This window comes from Rhamphochromis longiceps, linkage group LG4 (assembly GCF_057381845.1).
Source record: "Rhamphochromis longiceps isolate RC_006_pf linkage group LG4, R_longiceps_female_GT1.1, whole genome shotgun sequence".
Taxonomy (NCBI): domain Eukaryota; kingdom Metazoa; phylum Chordata; class Actinopteri; order Cichliformes; family Cichlidae; genus Rhamphochromis; species Rhamphochromis longiceps.
The window spans coordinates 26,305,804-26,325,608 of NC_140560.1; the positions used below are offsets into that span (position 1 = coordinate 26,305,804).

Here is a 19,805-nt window from a genome sequence, read left to right on the forward strand (position 1 = left end):
TTTCTTTTATACATTTATTGTATTTCGACTGTTTCCATGTGTTTTATTGGCAGTTAGAAGAGCTACCTGACATGGGGTGTTCTTCATTTCCTGTGAGTGATCAGGAAACCTGGACAGGGCCCTGCTGATTAAAGACAGCAGTTAGGATCAACTCAATTCAATTTGTTTGCCTTGTGCTCTAAACTCTCAATAATTACGCTAAATGGTTACCTTTGTAACTGGTTGTGGCCTGGGGACTCCTAACCAGTCGCAAAGCTGATTCCTATGTGGCCGAACTGTGGCGAGGTCGCTTTCCCTGGAAAGGAGCATGGCAACGTTTTACATACTGCTTATAGTCAGTTTATTTAACAGCTGCCTCCAGTATGACTACTTACCAGTTAGTGTCACTTAGCAAAGTCATGGCATCATCCAACACCTCTGGATCAACAACATCATCGTAGGTCAGAAGCATCTCATACATCTGGCTGGCTGTGGTCTTTCTTATCTACAGTTGTGAGAAATACAAATTAGAACAAGAGTCAAGAGCTATTCCAGCAATCAGCTATGCTTGATCCAAACATATAAACTGAGAACTAGACCTGATGACAATAATCATCACCCTGCATGTGTCCAAAGCCACATGCATATCAATTCATCCATTCATTAAAAGCGAGCACGTTATGCTCACATTTATTTTTATTCTTGGACTCTACTTGAGTAGCTTTGCATGATTCACAGTTCAAAAGGATTCATATATCTAATACTAATACAGTTCTGTTGATACACTGTCTGGAGGAAAAAAAGCTGTTTTAGCTCCTCTTGCTTTGAGGCCCCTTCCTTCTGATAGGTTGCCTCTCACAAACAAAAGCTTTGATCAGCAGGTGGGTGGGGCTTATGTGCTCACTGCCAGGGCTTTTCAGAGCAGAAGAAACTAGAAACTGTGTTTAGAGAAGTCTGAAAGCCAATTTTGCACTCTGTAACAGCGTGACAAAATAAGGAAAAGCACAATAGGTCCCCTTTAGTCCACTCAAAAATACAACGTGATGGGGCTCTAGTTTTCCTTAGAGCTGGCTATAAATATACAAAAAACATAAACAAAGCTGAATGTACAGTAATTAGGTGTTGAGATCTTTCCACCTGGATGAAACTGTTGATCAAAAAAACCCAACAATCCTGCTTCAAGGATAGCGGTGCACGCTCCAAGTAAACCTACCACAGGAAATGAATGGCAGAGCAGCAGCAGCAGCTGGGACAAAACCTTCTTTCTCACCTCACCTTGGAACTGGATCAGCCCACATAAACTGGGAAACACAAACCGGCATAGTCAACATACATTTAGCTTTAGCGATTTGCATCATGTGTGCATTTATCAGTGAGACAGAGACTTACACTGATATACATGCTCGCAGCTTGGAAATGTCTTTGGACTTCTTGAATTCTTTGCAAAGGGCCAAAAGGTCCACACAGAACGGATGACTAAGAAAACACAGGCAGAAAAAGTTTAGCTCTGACAAACATCCACATTTAGTTTAATACAAAGAAAGAAAAACAAATCACAGCACTCACTTCTCTTGCATGGTGAATATTTCGAAGCAGCTGTTAGCAAGAATCTGATTGAGCATCTTAAGAAAGGAAACGGACACTCTAAAAGGAAAAGAAAAGAGAATATATGCAGCTTTTACAAGTGTAATGTACTGAAAACAGGACAGATAAAAAAAAGCCTCACATCATCACGTACCTGTCATTGTGAAGATTGTCTCTGAAGATCCTCAGCAACGTTTCTCCAAATTGTCCCAGAGCAGCACTATCGCTCTGAATCAATTTCAGATGGTCAAACAGAGACTGGGAAGAGAAATGCACCTAAACAGAAACAGAAAAAAACTAGTAAATATATATAAAAAAATAAATAAAGTGTTATTGTAAAACAGTATGATGTCACAGTGAAGATGAAGTCTGAGCTTTTTGTATATAAAACTACATCATTTTAACTGATCATACATAATAACACCCAAGTTTTGGCCACTGTAAGGTCCGTGTCTATAGTTTAATGCTTGTTCCAAATGGAAAAAAGTGTCTCACGGTGTTTAAGAGACAATAAATTCAATAAGACAGGACAGATTGACAACCCAAGAGTACGTGTACATGCAGTACAAAAACACTGCCGTGTTACGACTCTTTTCCTGTCATTCAAAGGCAAAGGTAGGAAATGTAAATAGAAAAAAACTGAGAAAAAACAGAAACCTGGACTATAATATTAAAATTACTGTGAAGTTATTGCTGAGCGAGTGCAAACTTGAGGAGCCTGGGAAAGAAAAGCATCAGATATTATCAGACCACAGCGAAGAAAGTGTCAAATCTTGACATTTGCAAGATAGCAACATAATATAGTTGCACAATGCCCTATAAACAGAGTTACTAAGAAACTCTTGGCTGAAAATCTCATCCACATTAATGCACATATATACACATAATAATAACAGTTTTTAATGTTTCAGTGGTTAATTTTCTGTTTTACGCCTCCAACTTTTTTCTGTTGTGTGGCTGCTCTTTTTCAGGGTCATGTGGGCCATCTACGTCCACACAATTCCTGGAAAGTTGGTAGATGCTTCATGTCTCTCTGGCCTGTGTGAATATGTGCCTGTGGTGTGAGAACAGTATTCTTGGCCCATGGATTGATGCAGTCTTGGCTCAGTTTCCTAAATGCAACCCTGTGCAAACATATCACTACTTCTCATCTCTGAGGATGTATCTGCAGTAAAAACCACTGGAAGACCAGGACGAGAGCTTGATTGCCTCTTGGGGAATATATTTAGGCCACCACTGGAAGACAAGTTTGACTTTACTGGCCCCACTGCTGCTATTACAAGCATTAAACTTATTTTCTTTAGTACATCTATAAACACTAAAAGCTAAGAAATAACCTAACTGGCTCCAATTTGTGTGTGCAAGTTCTCCTCCGAGTGATTGGTTTTAACAGGTTAGGTCATAACAGACGAAGGGGGGAAACTTGATCAACCCCAGCTGAGTCTCCCGACTGACGTTGAGTAAAATATTAGGACAGGAAATTAGCTAAACTCCAGATACAACCTATGGGATGTTCCCATTTTGAATCTGTAGGTAAGTCTGACTCACGCTTGGCCATAAAAAAGACAAGACGTAATCAGGTGGAGATGAGTAACATAGCTGGTATCAATGACTCGATGGACTGCCGTAAAGGCAGGTGTTATACGTCAGACACGAGATCAGAGTGCATCAGACTGATAGCTCCCCCTGCTGGTCTAAACTCAACCTGAGTATCAACACAAATCTTATTGTGTGTTGATCTTATTGTGGGATGTTTAATGCTGAAAAGTACATTTCTATAATAAGCCACTGCTTTATTCTACGCACAAATATCATTAAACATCTACTGGACTTCATTAAAAACACAAAAGCCCACAATAAGAGGTGCTAAATTTGTCCCTCTTTTCTGAGACGACTGAGTTCTTTAACATCTACCGGATGATGTCTTTCGAGTCTGTGTTAGCCAGTGCGATCCCCTTTGCTGTGGGAGCAGACTCAGGGTAGTGGACAGCCACAGAAGCAGGAAATCATTCCTACCGGTGATCAAACTTTACAGCTCAATAGGTGAAAATCTCTAAATCCCTCACTGCCAACCTTTTAGACGTTTACAGATTAAAACTATCACCCATCTGCACATAACAATGTAAAGATTTGACAATATTCAACTTCTCCACCTACTGTGGACTCTGTGATTCCTCCCACAGACACGGTGAGCCCCAGCAGAGTGTGGTACTGATACTCAAACAATCCCAGCAGCTGGGCGATATACTTGAAAGCGTGAGATGGAGCATTCCAGTTCAGAGTGGTTGTGGTCTCACTGAAACACAGAGCAAATGGGTCACAGATCAGCAAATAAAGCTGTCATCTACGAAACACTGTTAAACTGCATGTGCATGTGCCAAAACCGACCAAACACAAAAGGCTGGTTAAAATTATAGCAATTATTAAAGCTCCTAAAGCTACTGGTTAACTGTGGTAGTGACTCACATGGGGAAAATGCCCAACAGCTCCTCTCGGTGGGGAATGTGAGGTACTACAGGATCTGTGCTGTGAAGGAGGTGAAGGAAGATGGTGCCAGCGTGGGCTCTGTAGCGATCAATCTTCTCGGCAGATTGCTGGGCCAGGCAGCACATCATACATTTCACCCTACATACATTAGTGTGAAATAAAGACACTATTCTCTCACAGTTGTGTTTATACAAGTTTTGCTGCCATCAAGACTTAAGAAAAAAGATCTTGAACTACAAGAAGCTCAAAGGCAACATTGGATATAATTTATATGACAACAATAAACAGTAAAAGTAAAGTTGGAGAGCCTAGAACATACAGAAAAAACAGAACATATTTAAATAATTAAAGATTCGTACTCACATGTCTGCTGAAAGGATTTCTGGAGCACTGCTAGCCACCAGCATAGTCACATCTTTCAGACTAGTCATTGCCGCCTCTCTGACCCTGAGCAAGTGACACACACAGTATATTTAAATGGCATGGGCTTGAATAAACCCCACCACTTTCTATTAAATCTATCAATCTATTACTTTTTTTTAAGGTAATCTAAATGGACTGGAACTTATATAGTCGTTTTCTACTCCATCTGGGCACTCAAAGCGCTTTATACTACATGCCTGATTCACCCATTCACTCTTACTCATTCAATCACTTTTTTTTCTATGCTTAAGTGCTTTCTATCTAATGTTACACACATTCACCCTCTGATGGATTCATCAAGGGATCAAACCAGGGGATCAAACCACCAACCTTCCAGTCAGTATTTGAACTGCTCTACCTGCTGAGCTACAGCCGCATAAACAACAGAAGACCGTTGCAGTTTTACAGGATTCTGCAGTTTTACAGTCAAATTAGTTTCATGGCTAAAGGGCACAATTTGTTTATGTGAAATGCTGATCAGGGTGTTTATTCAAAACTTAAACACAAGCAACTTGTGAATTCTTGATTATATATGATGAAAATAAGGGAAGGACTGTCTTCATTCAGTGTTATTACGAAAGAAAAAAAAAAAGATTGCAGGTAAACAAGGAAGAAAAGCGATTCAAGAGAAAGAAGGAAATAACAAGATTACTAGACAGTGTAAAGCAAGCAGCCCATCCCATGTTGGAGACAAGTGACAAGCCTGGTGACATTCCAGGCGTGTCGGTAACCGTGGCCTGGAGCTACCTGTGACATGGGCACGTCCCTTTGTGGAGGGACAGAAGACCAGACGTCTCAATGGGGAAGAATTCTTCCTCCCCGAGGCGGTTAAAAGAACATATGTGCCTTTGAGGAGCAATTTCACTCACCAGGCCCCGACATCCCCTCTGCTGTCGGTGGTGTAATCGACCATACTGGAGAGGAGAGTGCCATACACCTCATCTACATTTGCAGAGCACAGGGTAGAGTCCGGAGAGCCTTCAGCACATGCGCCTGCTTTCACACTCACTCTGGTGGAGAAAATGAAAAACAGTTTGCAAATCAAAACATAATTTAAAAGGACAACGAGAAATATACACAAACCACAGCAAAGAAATTAAATTAGAATTTTGAGGAAAGATGCTATCGGAGAAATGGCCAGACATGCCCTTCAGGTCCTGCAGGTATAGTCGGCCAATTGTTTATTTTAGCACCACTGTCTACATATCCACGTGTTTAAACTAGCAGGCAAAGAGCCGAGGACAGACAAACAAACATAACAGTGCACAAATACACACCAAAGAAACAACAGGGTAGAAAAAAATGTAGATAGAAGATGAGAAGGCAATAAGCGTGTGCATATGAATACTCACTGAGCTACTGATGTGATTGCATCTCTCCTCGCCTCAGTAAAAGTCCCTTCCTTCTGGGTTTCAGCGCACAGCTGCCGAAGGCCTTCAATGATCTATCGCAAACACACAAACCAATTTATACCTAAAATGCAGAGACAGCTAGATGGAAAACAGCTTGAAAATGAAAGTGTGGACACACTTCAAACACACCTGCTTCAATTTGCCATGGATCATAAATTTTGGCAGACAGCCGAGGGCCAGGGCAGATCCGCAACGAGTGAGCATCTGTGGGTTGTTAAGCCCTTCAGTGTACTGAGACACCAGAGCATCTAAACATGTAAGGACACGGACATGTTACAGACATTAACCAAATCATACAGATGAAATCCATATTTGGTTATAGAATAATGAGAAAACCATAGCTAAGCTACCTTGCATTTGTGGGTCAGCCTGGCCTGGACTGGCCTGGTAGTACTCCTCACACAAGGCAGACAAGGCTGATACAAGTGCAGCCTGCAGACACAGGAAAGGGAAGGCCAGAGAGTAGAAAACAGAAAATAGTCCACAAATAAACAAATGGTGACAGTATTTGATTCCACAGCTTTGAAAATGACCAAACTAGTACACACTCTGGTGGAGCAACCACTTTACCTTATACTACAGATACCTGTGTTTTGCTCTATTGATTGGTTACAATAAACAGATATAACTGACGTATAAAAATGAGCATCATCATTCTCACTGGTTCCTGGAATGACCTCAACATTAGAGAAGAATGAAAAGGCATTAAGCTTACCATAATGCCATCCTTTGCTCCACTAGAAACAAGATGAAGAGTCTTTATGGTGTCGTCTATAATCCACTGCCAGCCAGCTGTAACATAATACATACTGTTAGCTGTGATGTTGGAAAAAAAAAGAAAAGCAAAACCTCAGTGCTGTAAAGAACTGCCTTACTAATGATGGGGTCGTTCTTGAAAGGCATTTTGGACAGGGACAGCTTTTCTATAAGACTACAAACTGTGAAAAAATAAAAAACAAACAATCAGGAATCGTCAGCATGTCATGCAACTATTTTTTAAATTCCAACTTTGAATGTAAACTTACTTGCTGGTCTCATCAGCTCTCCACCAAAGCCCCTATGTAACAAAATAAACATAATTGTAATACGAGTAATATATTACTGATCTGCCATACTGCAAAGCTAAACAGATTATTTCAGCATACCTGTACTGTTTTCGGTCGTGTAGCTGAAAGTGGGCCAACAAATTTAAATGAGCAAGAAGAGCAAAGTTTGTTTAATTTGAAGTTAATCTTGAAACTATTTTTAAGTTCATGCACTTACCATTTGGTGAATGTTCTTTAAAGCATCCACACATTCTGGAGAAATCATGTCCACCACAGTCCTATGGGACAAATACAAGCCCGATTTTAATAGTGCCATCATTTAATGTGCCAAAGGCTTACAGGGCACTGTCAAAGCACGCTGCTAAAACAATTACATGGACACTTTGAAAACACATCAAATCGTTATGGGTTATCTATATTGATAAGGACTCAGTAATGTGTTAGTAACAAAAAGATGCCATATTCAGGGAGTCCATTTTACTGAAATTTGTATGGCCCGATGTGCTTCCATGCATGCCTGACAACATCAGGGCATGCTTCTAATGAGATGAAAGATAGAGTCCTGGGGGAATCTCGTCCCTGATTTCAATCAGGGCATCACTGAGATCTTGTACTACCTGGTGGCATCAGATTGACCAAAATATAATGTACCAAAGGTGCTCTACTGGATTTAGGTCAGGTGATTGTGGGGGCCAGTCAAGGGTATCATCGTCCTCCAGGAACTGCCTGGACACATGAGGTCGGACATTCTTGTCCACCAGGAGAATGCCAGGACCCAAAGCGCCAGTATAGGGTCTGGCAATGAGTCCAAGAATTTCATCCTGATACTTAATGGCAGTCAGTGTGCTGTTGGCTAGCCTGTAGAGGTCTGTGCATCCCTCCATAGATGTGTCTCCCCAAACCATCAATGACACACCACCATATACTGAATGATGTCACAGGAATCAATATTTTCCTTGGCTTCTCCAGATCCATTCACGTCTGTCATGTGTGCTCAGGGTGAACCTGCTCTAATCTGTGAAAAGCACACGGTCCTGCCAAATGTGGTATTTTATAGCAAATGCTAATTGGGCTACGAGCACGGGGTGCTACAGGCTGTAAGGCCCTTAGGCCAGCCTCATGAAGGCTTTTTCTCATTGTTTTGTCAGAGATATTCACACTAGTGGCCTGCTGGAGGTCATTTTATAGGGCTCTGGTAGTGCTCATTTTCTTCCTTCTTACACAAGCAGATAGGCGGAGCAGATATCAGTCCTGTTAAGGGGTTAACGACCTTCTACGACCCTGTCCAGCTCTCTTACAGTAACTGTCTGCCTCCTGGAAACTCCTCCATGCTCCTGAGACTGTGCTGGGTGATATAGTAAATCCTTTGCCAGTGGCACATATTGATGCGCCATCCTGGAGGACTACCAGTGAAACCTCTGCAAGGTCCAGTGAGGTATGGCCTCATGCTAGCAGTAGTGACACTTAAACTAGCAAAATGTAGAAGTGGTCTGTAAAACCATTCCTGTGTTGGGCGTTGTGTCATTGTTTCCCCTCTAGTGCACCTGTTGTTAATTTAATTAACACCAAAGCATGAGAATCAAACCAACAACCCCCTCTGCTACTTAAACGACCACTTTAATATGCCAGAAGTTTAACTGACTTAATGCTTTACTCTGATTAAAAAGTGTTTTTAACCCGTGTATATTAAGGTTTAAAAAGAAGTTTCAGTTCTAGACCAACCCTAGCTAATGCTACTTTTATTGTGTATATAAAGCCTACCTGTTGGTTTGAAGGCCCACTTTGTACAGAGCATGTGTGATCTGCCCGCAAGCCTGGATGGCTCCATGCCGGCCATGGAGATCAATACCCACGGCCATTTTCAACAGCTGCGGTAAAACTGAAACCGAGCAGGGAGGGGGAGTATAAAATTTCCACTCTTTATTTTTAATTGAAGGTTTCATTCAGTTTCATAAAGCATTTAGCAGTTGAACTAAAAGGCAAACATTGACTGAGGAACAGGTAGGGTGACATTGTTTACCTGTTGCTGCCATATAATCAGGCACTTGAGGCGTCAAGTTGTGGAGAGCTTTAGTGGCAAGCTCTCGAATCATACTGCAAAATATATACACAAAGATAAATAGATAAATAAATAAGTGAAAACAAAACAGTGTCCTTTTCACATTTGGCAGCATTATTAATGCAAGTACTTACCCATCCCAGTGGTTGATCTTCATAGCTACTAAATGGTCGATCATGGATTTGGTGTACTCTGGGAAACCTGCTATATAGACACTTTGAGACAAGTAATAAAAAAATAACAACACACATAACAGTTTTATGCATGTTTTGGTAACCAATAGAATGCAAACATCAGTTTAGCCACACTTAAATCACATCTGCTATCACTGTGCTATGTTCCTTCCTCGTTCTGTATTCATTCATGCCCTGAGGCTAGCATCTTTATTCGTTTTCACCGCTTAAATGTTTACTAAGTTGGTGACACATTCCTGCCAAAGGTGCAGATTCTTGTAAAGGCTAAAGTTTTTCTGCACTGGCTTCAATATACACTTTATCAAATGTGTATGTGTATATACTGGGTTATAATATTAAGATTTTTGGTGCCGTTACAACTCAGTTACCTTAACCCAAGGTCATGTGATGATGTGATGATGGACTGTACACTTTATGTAAAAGGTTAATTTGAAGCGAGTGAAGAGTGGAGCCCATTGACATAGCAAAGATGAGGTGTGCTCGTGTTGTGGCAACTTGTCAATCACAAGGTAGCCACTCCCTGAAGCATGCCATGGTTTACTGTCTATTTCACTCTGAATAAGACTGCAGTGCACACAAAGACCAGTTTGCTGTACTGAAAAGGTCTTGAAACTGATTAATCAAGAAATAAGGAAAGTGTTTACTATAGTATAAAATGGAAAAAAGTGTAATTTTCTTATAGACATAATAAAGTGTGACCTTATTTTGTCATCAGTCAAAGAAGAATCCAAGATTATGACATTTCTGGACAGGTTTCTCTTTTTAGAGTGGGAGGCAGGGTCTATCTTCTAGAGCAGCGGTCCCCAACCCCCGGGCCTCGGACCGGTACCGGTCCGTGAGTCGTTTGGTACCGGGCCGCAAGACTTGAGGCTCGGGTGTGAAATGTATGGTTTTCAGGGTTTTTATCGGTTTTCAGCGGTATTTTGTTATCGTTTTTATCATTAACTCTGTTTTCCTGGGTCTTTTCACGTGTGTTATGAATAAATCTTCTTTTTTTCGGTACCGGTACTAGTTTTATTTTGTTGTAATTATCCGCGACACCTTAAAGGCCGGTCCGTGACAATATTGTCGGGCATAAACCGGTCCGTGGCGCAAAAAAGGTTGGGGACCGCTGTTCCAGAGAGAGAGTACACAACCCACTTTTGGCCCGAATGATTTTTTTCTTGCTTGTCACTTATAGTGAGATAAGATATTTTTAATTAGGGACAACACACATAAACAGTAATGTTAGGAAAAACTGAGATTTAATTCTGTGCTGTGCCAGTGTGAAAAGAAAATGTATTACCTGTTTACAACATTTATTTTTTAGGCTACTGTGATTTGTGCAGTGTTTCTTACCTGATGTTCAGGTAGCAGTTGTTGAGATTACCAACTGCATAGTAGTCTGCTGTTGTTAAGATGTCAATACCATGAGGAAATGTCCCCTATTGAGACACAAGAAACCAAGAAAGTGCTGAGATGTTTCTACTGCATTTCATTAATTAAAGGTTGCTCATATTATTAAACACTGAGCTCATGATTATGAGATAGAAAACACACAGTTAGGTTCCAAATTCAAGAAACGATCTCACAGAGTTATTGCTCGAGGTCTACTTGCAAATCAAGCTTTTGCTGGTGCCCTGCAGCCATACTGGGAGGCTATTTCTTTACTTAAAAGGTTCTCACTAACAAGGCAAGTTTGAGCATGAGCTAGATATTTGGCAACAAATAAGCTTCAAATCACAGCGATTCTGTTAGTCACAATGTTCATGTAGTCAATACTGAGGTCACAAACCTGTCTGCCGACATTCTCCTGGAAGGCAGCCTGGGACAAAAAGAGACAAAATGAACTGCTGTCCTGTAACTGTATGTCTTAGTTAGGAAAGCATGGGATGTCGAAAAGAGAACTTACAGATGCAGCTCTGCGGCAGTTAACATTTCGATCAAACACAGCAGTGATCAGCAAAGCACTGCAGAAAGACACAAAGTATATGTTAAATACATTCAACCGCCACCAAACGTGTTGGAGAAGGTAATAACTTTTTCTTGTCACAGGGCGTTAAGTAAAGATGAATCAGCCTTCTTGTACTTTGTTTTTATAATTTTTCTGCTTGACGGATACTTCAATTTTAGAAAATTCTGTAGTTAACGCTTAAATACAGTTTTTATGCATATGGAATTAAAAATATACTAATATAAATGTTAGACTGCCCCATTCCTGTGAAATTAACCTCAATCTTCACCAACAGTGTACAGATTCTTATGAGCGCACAGATGAGTCAGATGCTAGGTTTCAATTACATCATTATTGCAAACTGTGATTGTGAACCACAGATTCTCAGCACAGACGGTAAACCATAATATGATTAAGCACGACTGCCTTCTGACCTAAATATCCCCACACCACGTTTAAGTGGGGGCCAACCTGTGACAGGCTGAGACTGACTGCTGTTGTCCTTTTTCCCTTCATGTACCCAGCTTCAGCAAGATCCCAGCATGGAGATTTACCAGCTGCCCAATTTGGCTATGCTAACTGCCCTCACCCTGAGGGTTTAGAAAACAAACTTCCTGGCTGAACTCTAGACATAAAGCTTACTCTAAATTACTTTTAACACTGCTACAATTAGTATATAGTTTATTTATTTAAGTTAGTAAGAATACAAGTGCATGAGTGTGCCCCCAAGCCACTGACAAAAGTGAGTTTTCTGTGAATGTCATCAAGCTTTGATGAATAGAGCAGGAACCAGCTTGTCTTAGCATTGCTGCCAAACGGCGACCGAAACCTACAACAGCAGGCGAAACCTGGCAGTCCTGTAGGCTAGAGAAAGGGAGGGTGTTGTCGCGACTGCTGATGATAATTTGCAGGGGTTCAAACTGACACTGCAGAGCTGGTCTGCACAGTCACAGGCCACAGGTCCATACATGCACACCAAGAAAAAGAGCTCAAGGATGAGATAAACCGTTACTATTAACAAAGACTGAACACATGTCAATGGGTGATGTCGTACTTCTCTGCATGGTTGCTCATTAGATGGGAAAATCTCCCGATCTTGGTTTTTATTTTTAGAGCTAGTTCTGATTTTAAAGTGAGGCATATAAAACATTTTACTCAGCAAGTACCGTCTGTTAATGTTCATGTAAAAACAAACAAACAACGATTTCAGTACTTCTTGCCATGCCCGTATAAGCATGCTGCATGCAAATGAAGTCTTAACTAAATGCCTGCAGTTTAACATAGCGGCTGCTGCAGCAACATGAGGGGAAAACATGCAGAAAGAAATGCACTGCTAATAGAGATAATGCAGTCTAAGGTAACAGAACATAAAAATCATTTTTATAAATTTGATGAGGATTGTAGGAAAAGACCAGATTTTGGTTCCTTGTTTTTCTAAAATAAATTTCCCTTCATGCTGCACCAGGGTTAAAAAATACTGAGATAAACCTTTCTGCACCAAACCTATAAACCTTCTGTTTTTCAGTCAAACACCAAAACAGAGCAAAATGTGCTCTTTAGCAGATATGCTAGATAATACTCCAAATGTCAACGTCCTGCAAACCAGGAATGCAGATCTTTAGATACTGGATCTCATTTCAAAACCGAAACGTAATATAAAAAGTTCTATGTAAAAAAAAAAAAAAAAGGACTATAGCCTTTATTTAGCATATAAAGCCCATGTTGTGCATTTGCTTTAAAAACAACAACAACAAAAAAGTACTTTTCCCACCCACTGCCTCAGACAATTGGAGCTTTACTGAATCTATTTGATTTTTACAACATAAAAATCCAAACTTGTAGCCTATTCTAAATTGAACACATGAAAACATTATCAAATGGCGATGTATGTTGCCTGTGTGGGGACATGCAAGACTGATATGACACAGAAAAACTGGTTTGAGGCAGTAAAAACACCTTGCAGTTTCTATGCAAATTGTAATGATAATGTCACTCCTAACAGCTGCAATCAAATGACTTGACTGATTACTTGACATGTCACGTGCACCGATCTCTTGATTTCAGCCGGTTCTTTGCAAAATTTCTATCCTCCATTTTCAACTGTATTATATTAATTAGAAAGGTGTTTCTAATTCTTAAATGCATTAACTTTAAACTGCTCAGGAGGATAAATGCTGACTTTGCTTGAATATTAAACCGCAGCAAGGTACTGAAGGAATCTAATGAAACTGGAGATAATTCTCTAAGTAATTATTTTGCATTTTACTAGTGGAATAACGATAATAGTTTTCCTCTGGGGAAATGAGGTTTGTTATACATTTTCTATAACAAGTGAAATTACTTTGAAAAAGTAATTAATTATAGTTACTAGTTACTTCTTCAAAAAAAGTAACTGAGTTACAATATTCTAAAAGTAATTAATTACTTGAAAAGTAACTATTGCCTTACTTTAAAAAAAAAATGTAACCCTCTGGGGTCCAGGGTATAATTGGCCATTTTTCACTACTTTTGATGTTTCCTTTACATTTCACCGTTAAAAACTATTTACTTTGCCTTGATTGGTATCATTGTTTTTCAGCACAACCTCACGTGTTTGAATTTACAGTTATGTTTTCATTTTGATATACTGTATTAACGCAATTGATCTAAAATCAGACCAAAAAAAACATAAATTCCAAGTAGAAAAGGTCTTTTACTGTAACAACCACAAACATGTTTATTTAATCATATTTCATAACTTTAAATGCAAATATAAATTGCCAATTTTAAAATCATATGCACAAGTTTTGCAAACAACAAGTTATTTGCAGCCATTTACCTTTTACCCTTTTTAAAAAAAAACATTTCAAACTATTTACAGAACAATCAGCTGTTCTGCATTCAATAAGATGCCACACAAATTATTTGTGCCACTCCAAAAAAATAATTTCTGTCCACTATAAAGGAGAACATCACAGCTTGATACCTGCAGATAGCAGTCACCTCATTGCTCGGACACACAACACAAAACTATCCACAACACTACACACTAACTACACAAGACAACACATTAACTACACACTCCAAACACGCTAAACGTCACAAATCTCTCACATCTCAAAACTGGCTCTCTCTCTTTTTTTCTGCTCTCTCTCTCTCGCCATCACTCCTAAAACTTCCCCCTATTCGTAAACAACCAAATGTCAGGTTGCCATATCATTTTTTGATTGGTCGACATTTTTCCACCAACTCGAAAGAGGTGTTTTTTGTTTGTTTGTTTTTTGGTCATAAGCAGAGAGTGCTTGCTAGCGCTGTCCTTAGACCGTAAACGTGATGAAACTATTGAGGAAAAATGCGTATATATTGTTTATCATGACTCTGGTTTTACGTGGCCTATCAACACAATTTAAAAACTGGTATATATCACCTTGTTGCTTTGTCATCTTTAAGTGGTCATGTGATTGGGTTACCACAACTACTTTATTCTTCCTCAGTCAAACAGCAGCACTCATGCGATTGTTTTGCCCCCTTAGCTCCAGGTGTTGTGCAAAAAAGTGATCGTCGGCCAGAAAGTGATTGCCGCCCGTGGGAGCGTGCCGCTGCTTAAAGCTGTAGCGCCCAGATTACTTACAGCTACTTCCGTGCAACTGATTATAGGTGCTGGAAGCTAAACACAGCTTCAACCGTCTGTTTGTTGAAAAATAGTAACGCGACCGCGCCGCATTTTCTTGTCAGTAACGGTAACGGCGTTGTAACGATAGGAATTGTAATTAGTTAGATTACTCGTTACTGAAAAAAGTAGCACCGTTACTTGTAACGCCGTTATTCCCATCATTGCCTATGTGTAGCAGTGTTTCATGTGTATAAGGGAAGGTTACCTGGCAATCTGAGTGACAAAAGGTTTGAGCTCCTTGGGTTCATAAGCCCTCGCAAAAGACCAGCAGACGTAGCAGGCAGCATCACGCACATTGGAACCAACACTGCACGCTCCTCTCTTTTCCTCGTAGATTAGGGACTTGATAATGAGTGGCACAACTGCAAGCAGACACCGCAGTGAGATGAAAAGTTGTCAGAAATGTCCAAAATATATATTACACAAACTGCATGAAATGTTTTTGGTAAGCAAAGATCACTACTTTATCTTCACAAAGCTTGACTTTTGCAATTCCAGATTAAAGGAGAGTAATACAACATGAAAATAAGCTAGCACCAGTTCATAAGACTTTTCAAGGTCAGATTATGAACAATATAGTAAGTGCATGTTATTTAGGATGATTATCAAAATAAATCTGTTTCATAATAACAGAACATTTGTTTTAACAGAAAATAAAAAGGACTAATAGGAGAATAAATGGCCTGCCTGCTATTAAACTTTATTTAAAACTTCATATACATTATTTGTTCAGTTGGAACCAGAAAGGGGAAGAAGGATTGCAACCCCCCCCCACATGTAAATCATTGCTTGAGGCTTGACTAATACCAGGTACATCAGTGTTGCCCGAGGGCCTTGCTGTTTAGATGAAAGCTCCACCCACAGGTGAGACAACTCCTCAGAGATAGAAACTCACCACACAACAAATATCAAACACATTCATGATCACACACACGTTCACCCACTCTGAACTCCGAGCACGTACCGACGGAGGTGTCCTGACCAGAAAGTGCCGTGCGGCGTGAAGCGTGGAGCAGCCCACTGGATAAAGAGGATAAGATACTGACCCTTTGGCTAGAGAAGGTAGGATTTGTTTTGTTTTTTTCTTTTTTTGTCTTTCTTTTATTAACACTAAACTTATTTTCAGCACTCTATCAAAGCATTTCTTTGCCAATGGATAAGACTGACTGTGATTTGTAATGGTGTTTCTAACCATTTTTATTGGCTGCATAAAGGGTAGGGATAACTGTGCACCTGCTACCTCTTGATCCTAATTAGTCCCTGCTCAGGCTGCAGTAACTGAGCCACAGGTAAATATCTGAGCTCTGCAGACAACCTTTTAACCAGGTCTAAAATACTTATTTAGACAGCAGACAGACAGCCTTCTTTAAAGAATATCATCTTTAAAAAACTAAACTTACCTGATCTCACTCCATCCAGATTTATTTTAAAAAAACAAGTAAGTTTAGATCCTTTATTTTGTTTTTTGTTTTTGTTTTTTTAAAGCTGTATTATAATGAAAATAAAGACTTGTTATAAGAAGACTTTCGAAAGACTTTTACTTCTTAAGAAGGGAGTGGTTTTGCATGCTACCACAGTTGGGACAGAAACTCGAGTGGCAACTTCTTGCAACAGCGCATGACAAGCAGGTTCCTCTGAGTCCGCCCACCAACACTGAACTTACAGCTTTAGGTGATGATTCGTTTCAGAAGCCTGAAGTGCTACAGATGCCATCCTCGTTTGCAGACTTACTAATTGCTGATATTGTTCAGCTAGCGTGAACGCTGTATCACAAGAAAAACTATTAAACAATTACTTCCAATACTCATGCGTCTCCTGAGCTGGTGAGCTCATCAAGTGATAAATTCATCCCGCAGGTGTAGTCATGGGAAGCAGGTGGCTGGTGGTTCCCACGCCGACAGCGCAGAGTTTAGTAGATTGAGAGCGAGAGAGGGAGCGAGCTTGTCTCTACATGCCCTCGAGGTTTGTGCTAGAAAGTGTGTAGTCTAACTGTCTAGTGGATTAGCGACTCTCTAACATTAGAGGCGTGATGAGCAAAGCAATCGCAAAACCGACTGTCGAGTGAAAGTGCGAAACATGTGGAGGTGTTTGCAGGCTGCCGTCAATCAACCAAAACGAAACTAGGACAGAACTGCATCTATGCAAACGTGTGGCAACATTTTTGCATATGGTAGGCTACTTTACATATTTGGGTATATTTCTGTTTGGTGTCCAAAGCACTGTGAAGTTGCAGAAATACATTAGCCCGAGGGCTCTGTGTTTTGTGCAGCTAGAGATTTTCTGGCTGAGCAGCTGAAGAAACACTCACCGAAAAATCAACCACTTTTTACGGTAACCAGTCAAACAACTTGAGCAGGCTCATTACTTGACAGCAAGCTTGGGAATCTGGTACAGAGTAGGGTTGGGCATTTGGATGGATTTACTGGCCATCGGCAACTGGCCTAGTCCATTGACATTTGTGACTTTTTTTGTAAGACGGGTGTGTTTTGTTTTTTTTGCCGATTTATTGGCATGTTTACTTTAGAATAGAGGTACTTCAGTAAAATCTAAACCATTACTAAATCTCCAACTACGACACGCTATACTCTTCTTTCAGAATCAAGATGGAGACTGTTCAAGAACGCAAGCCAAAAAGACCCCACTATATTCCCCGACCACCAGGCAAGCCTTTCAAGTACCAGTGCTTCCAGTGCCCATTCACCTGCAACGAAAAGTCCCATCTTTTCAACCATATGAAATACAACTTGTGTGAAAACTCCATCTCCCTCGTATCACAGAAAGGTGGGCAAACAGCTAGACAGATGAAGGCAATGGCAAAAGCAATCCCTCCTAAAACTAAGGATTTAACAAATGCCCAACCAGCAGTTCAGAACAACACTCCAGAGAAGCAGGGAGCTGAAGAGAAGAAAGCTGAGAGCACAGATGACACAGAAAAGGTCGATGTAGGGTGTGACAGTCCAGTCATCAAGGACAGTCAGAGTGCAGCAAATCCAAATATGGTTTCAGAGACACAGAGCACGGAAAGCAACGAGGAAAAGGATCAGACGCGCCCATCTGCCTTCTCACCTGTCACACCCAACCGTGACGGAGCAGAAGCTTTCAAGACACCTGTGAAGCAGACCGAGGACTTGCAAGCTCCTGTTCCCACTTTCAACCACCCACGCTTCCCATGGAGCACGGTTTCATCATCCATTCCCTTAAAATCATTCGCGCCTCTCTTGGTTCCCGAATATTCTCCTTATCTCCAGCCTGATCGGCCCCTATATCCACCTTACTATCTTCCAGGAAATCACCATGTGAATGAGCCAAACTCTCCTTCCTTTCAGGCAGATTTTCTGGATCCCCAGAGGCTTATGGTACAACAACCAGTGACTCCAGCTAACACTTCCCCATTTCCCTCTTTCCCATACAGGTACTGCCATCCTCTTCACCCAGGGCACCCTCTGCCTTACACTCTGTACAGACCCCACGAGCTTTCTATGCCAATTGCAGGACACAGATATATTCCTTTGGATATGTATGGCCCAACTTTTGGCCATAAAGACTATGACTTGTACATACATTCACGTGCCAGTCTGAACCACCCACACACTTCTACACAAGCAGAGAGCCACCACGGGCAAAGTGGAGACAAGGCAACAAGGCTGAGTCCCAAAGAGGGTAGCTCAGCTCTGGGATCCCCTGACAGACCCAGCCAAGCTCACATCATCCAGCGAGACATCGAGGCGCTGCAGTACACCAACATCAGTGAGTCACAGATCGGCCCACAACTAGGAAACACGTCTACAGCGGTGCAACACATCAAAAATGACTTAAGACCAGAGGAGTGTGCAGAAATGTCAGCTCAGCACGTAGACAGAGGGTAAGCAAAATTCAAAATTTTGGATGTATTAATTTTAAAAACGTTTTTGTTTCTATTATTGTATTGTTATGTTGTGTACATTATGGTTTTGGCCTTTCCGTTTCAGATTAGCTGCGAACAGCAGATTTTCCTTCATGTCTGATTCTGATCCACATCCTGAAACTTCATCAGAGCGTCATGAAGTCGACAGCACAGATGATATGGCTCCCCTCAACCTCTCAACAAGAAACCAAGACAAGGAAAACATTCAGTCTGTCGACAGACTGAGCTGCTCAGACACAGTGAAATCAACAGAGCATGAGTCGCCCCTGAACCTCAGCCTCAGAACTTCTCAGACCAGCCCTGTATGCAGCTCTCCAACAAGCACTTTAGAAGATCTTCAGCAGAGCTCCATTGAAAAGCTGGATGAAGAGCCTTGTGACCAGAGGCAGACTGCAGCTCTAGCACTCTGTCAGCTAGCCATTGCAAGCTCTGCAGCGTCTTCACGTGACTTCAGTACTATAGACGAGCCCTTGACAGATTCCACAGAAGCTAAAAGTCCTGTTTATCAAGAGAAGAGCAAACAAACGACCAGGGCCAAGGCAACAGCAATCAAAAGACCACACAGTGGAAAGGCTGAAAACAAATGCCATAAACCCAAGAGAGTAAAAGCGCCCGGACGGGTTCTGAGGAGGAGATCTCGTTGCTGCTAACAACTAAACTCTGACTATAATAAGGACCATCTCTGATCTAAAGTCTAAAAGCCTCATTGATAATGGACTTCTTATTGTATTGATTTAGCACTGAAAGATTTGACTGTTTTAGCCAATAGCACTGCTACAAGGTTAAAAATGTAAAATGTTACACTGTTCTTTTTTTTTTTAATCTCAGAAATGACTTGAAAAGGTGATGAGCAAATTTTGCAAGTTTTCTAAAAGTTGAACAATTTTGTAAAGCAGACAACTGTAAATGTCATGTCATATGTATAAAGATGCTTAATAAAATAATAAAAGTTGTTTACAGTAGTCTGTGTATCATACATTAAGTATTGAGATATTAAATCACCTACCATCTGTCAATCTGGAAGGCAGCAGCAGTCCTCTTCTACCCAGTTCAGCAAGTGCCAGGCAGCCTCCATGCCAAGCGTTGTCTGTTTCCTGGAAGCTTCAGGATCAAAACACATGCAAAGCATATC

The 19,805-nt window shown here is 40.8% G+C and overlaps 2 protein-coding genes across 3 annotated transcripts in view; one reads left to right on the top strand and one right to left on the bottom strand.

The window, feature by feature from the left end:
• tbcd (tubulin folding cofactor D) overlaps window positions 1-19,805 on the bottom strand; it is a 25,698-nt gene continuing 5,893 nt past the window's right edge. The window contains exons 13-39 of one of the 2 annotated variants that reach the window (XM_085404123.1): window positions 19,680-19,774; window positions 14,975-15,131; window positions 11,076-11,133; window positions 10,959-10,988; window positions 10,523-10,608; window positions 9,125-9,205; window positions 8,952-9,025; window positions 8,693-8,810; window positions 7,149-7,209; window positions 7,031-7,053; window positions 6,911-6,942; window positions 6,761-6,823; window positions 6,601-6,677; window positions 6,236-6,317; window positions 6,015-6,133; window positions 5,826-5,917; window positions 5,343-5,483; window positions 4,414-4,497; window positions 4,030-4,188; window positions 3,721-3,859; window positions 1,718-1,839; window positions 1,546-1,623; window positions 1,369-1,455; window positions 1,193-1,280; window positions 375-484; window positions 211-295; window positions 1-121 (exon numbers count right to left, since the gene is read on the bottom strand). In XM_085404123.1, coding sequence (XP_085260249.1) covers window positions 101-121; window positions 211-295; window positions 375-484; window positions 1,193-1,280; window positions 1,369-1,455; window positions 1,546-1,623; window positions 1,718-1,839; window positions 3,721-3,859; window positions 4,030-4,188; window positions 4,414-4,497; window positions 5,343-5,483; window positions 5,826-5,917; window positions 6,015-6,133; window positions 6,236-6,317; window positions 6,601-6,677; window positions 6,761-6,823; window positions 6,911-6,942; window positions 7,031-7,053; window positions 7,149-7,209; window positions 8,693-8,810; window positions 8,952-9,025; window positions 9,125-9,205; window positions 10,523-10,608; window positions 10,959-10,988; window positions 11,076-11,133; window positions 14,975-15,131; window positions 19,680-19,774 — 2,362 coding nt within the window. In that variant the 3' untranslated portion in view covers window positions 1-100. Of the gene's footprint in view, window positions 125-210; window positions 296-374; window positions 485-1,192; window positions 1,281-1,368; window positions 1,456-1,545; window positions 1,624-1,717; window positions 1,840-3,720; window positions 3,860-4,029; window positions 4,189-4,413; window positions 4,498-5,342; window positions 5,484-5,825; window positions 5,918-6,014; window positions 6,134-6,235; window positions 6,318-6,600; window positions 6,678-6,760; window positions 6,824-6,910; window positions 6,943-7,030; window positions 7,054-7,148; window positions 7,210-8,692; window positions 8,811-8,951; window positions 9,026-9,124; window positions 9,206-10,522; window positions 10,609-10,958; window positions 10,989-11,075; window positions 11,134-14,974; window positions 15,132-19,679; window positions 19,775-19,805 lie in introns of both variants that reach the window. The other variant, XM_085404122.1, reaches the window with a different exon arrangement.
• znf750 (zinc finger protein 750) lies at window positions 15,654-19,631 on the top strand. Its single transcript, XM_085404124.1, has 3 exons — window positions 15,654-15,831; window positions 17,366-18,631; window positions 18,738-19,631. The coding sequence occupies exons 2-3, from the start codon at window positions 17,373-17,375 to the stop codon at window positions 19,321-19,323; spliced, it is 1,845 nt and encodes a 614-aa protein (XP_085260250.1). The 5' UTR covers window positions 15,654-15,831; window positions 17,366-17,372; the 3' UTR covers window positions 19,324-19,631.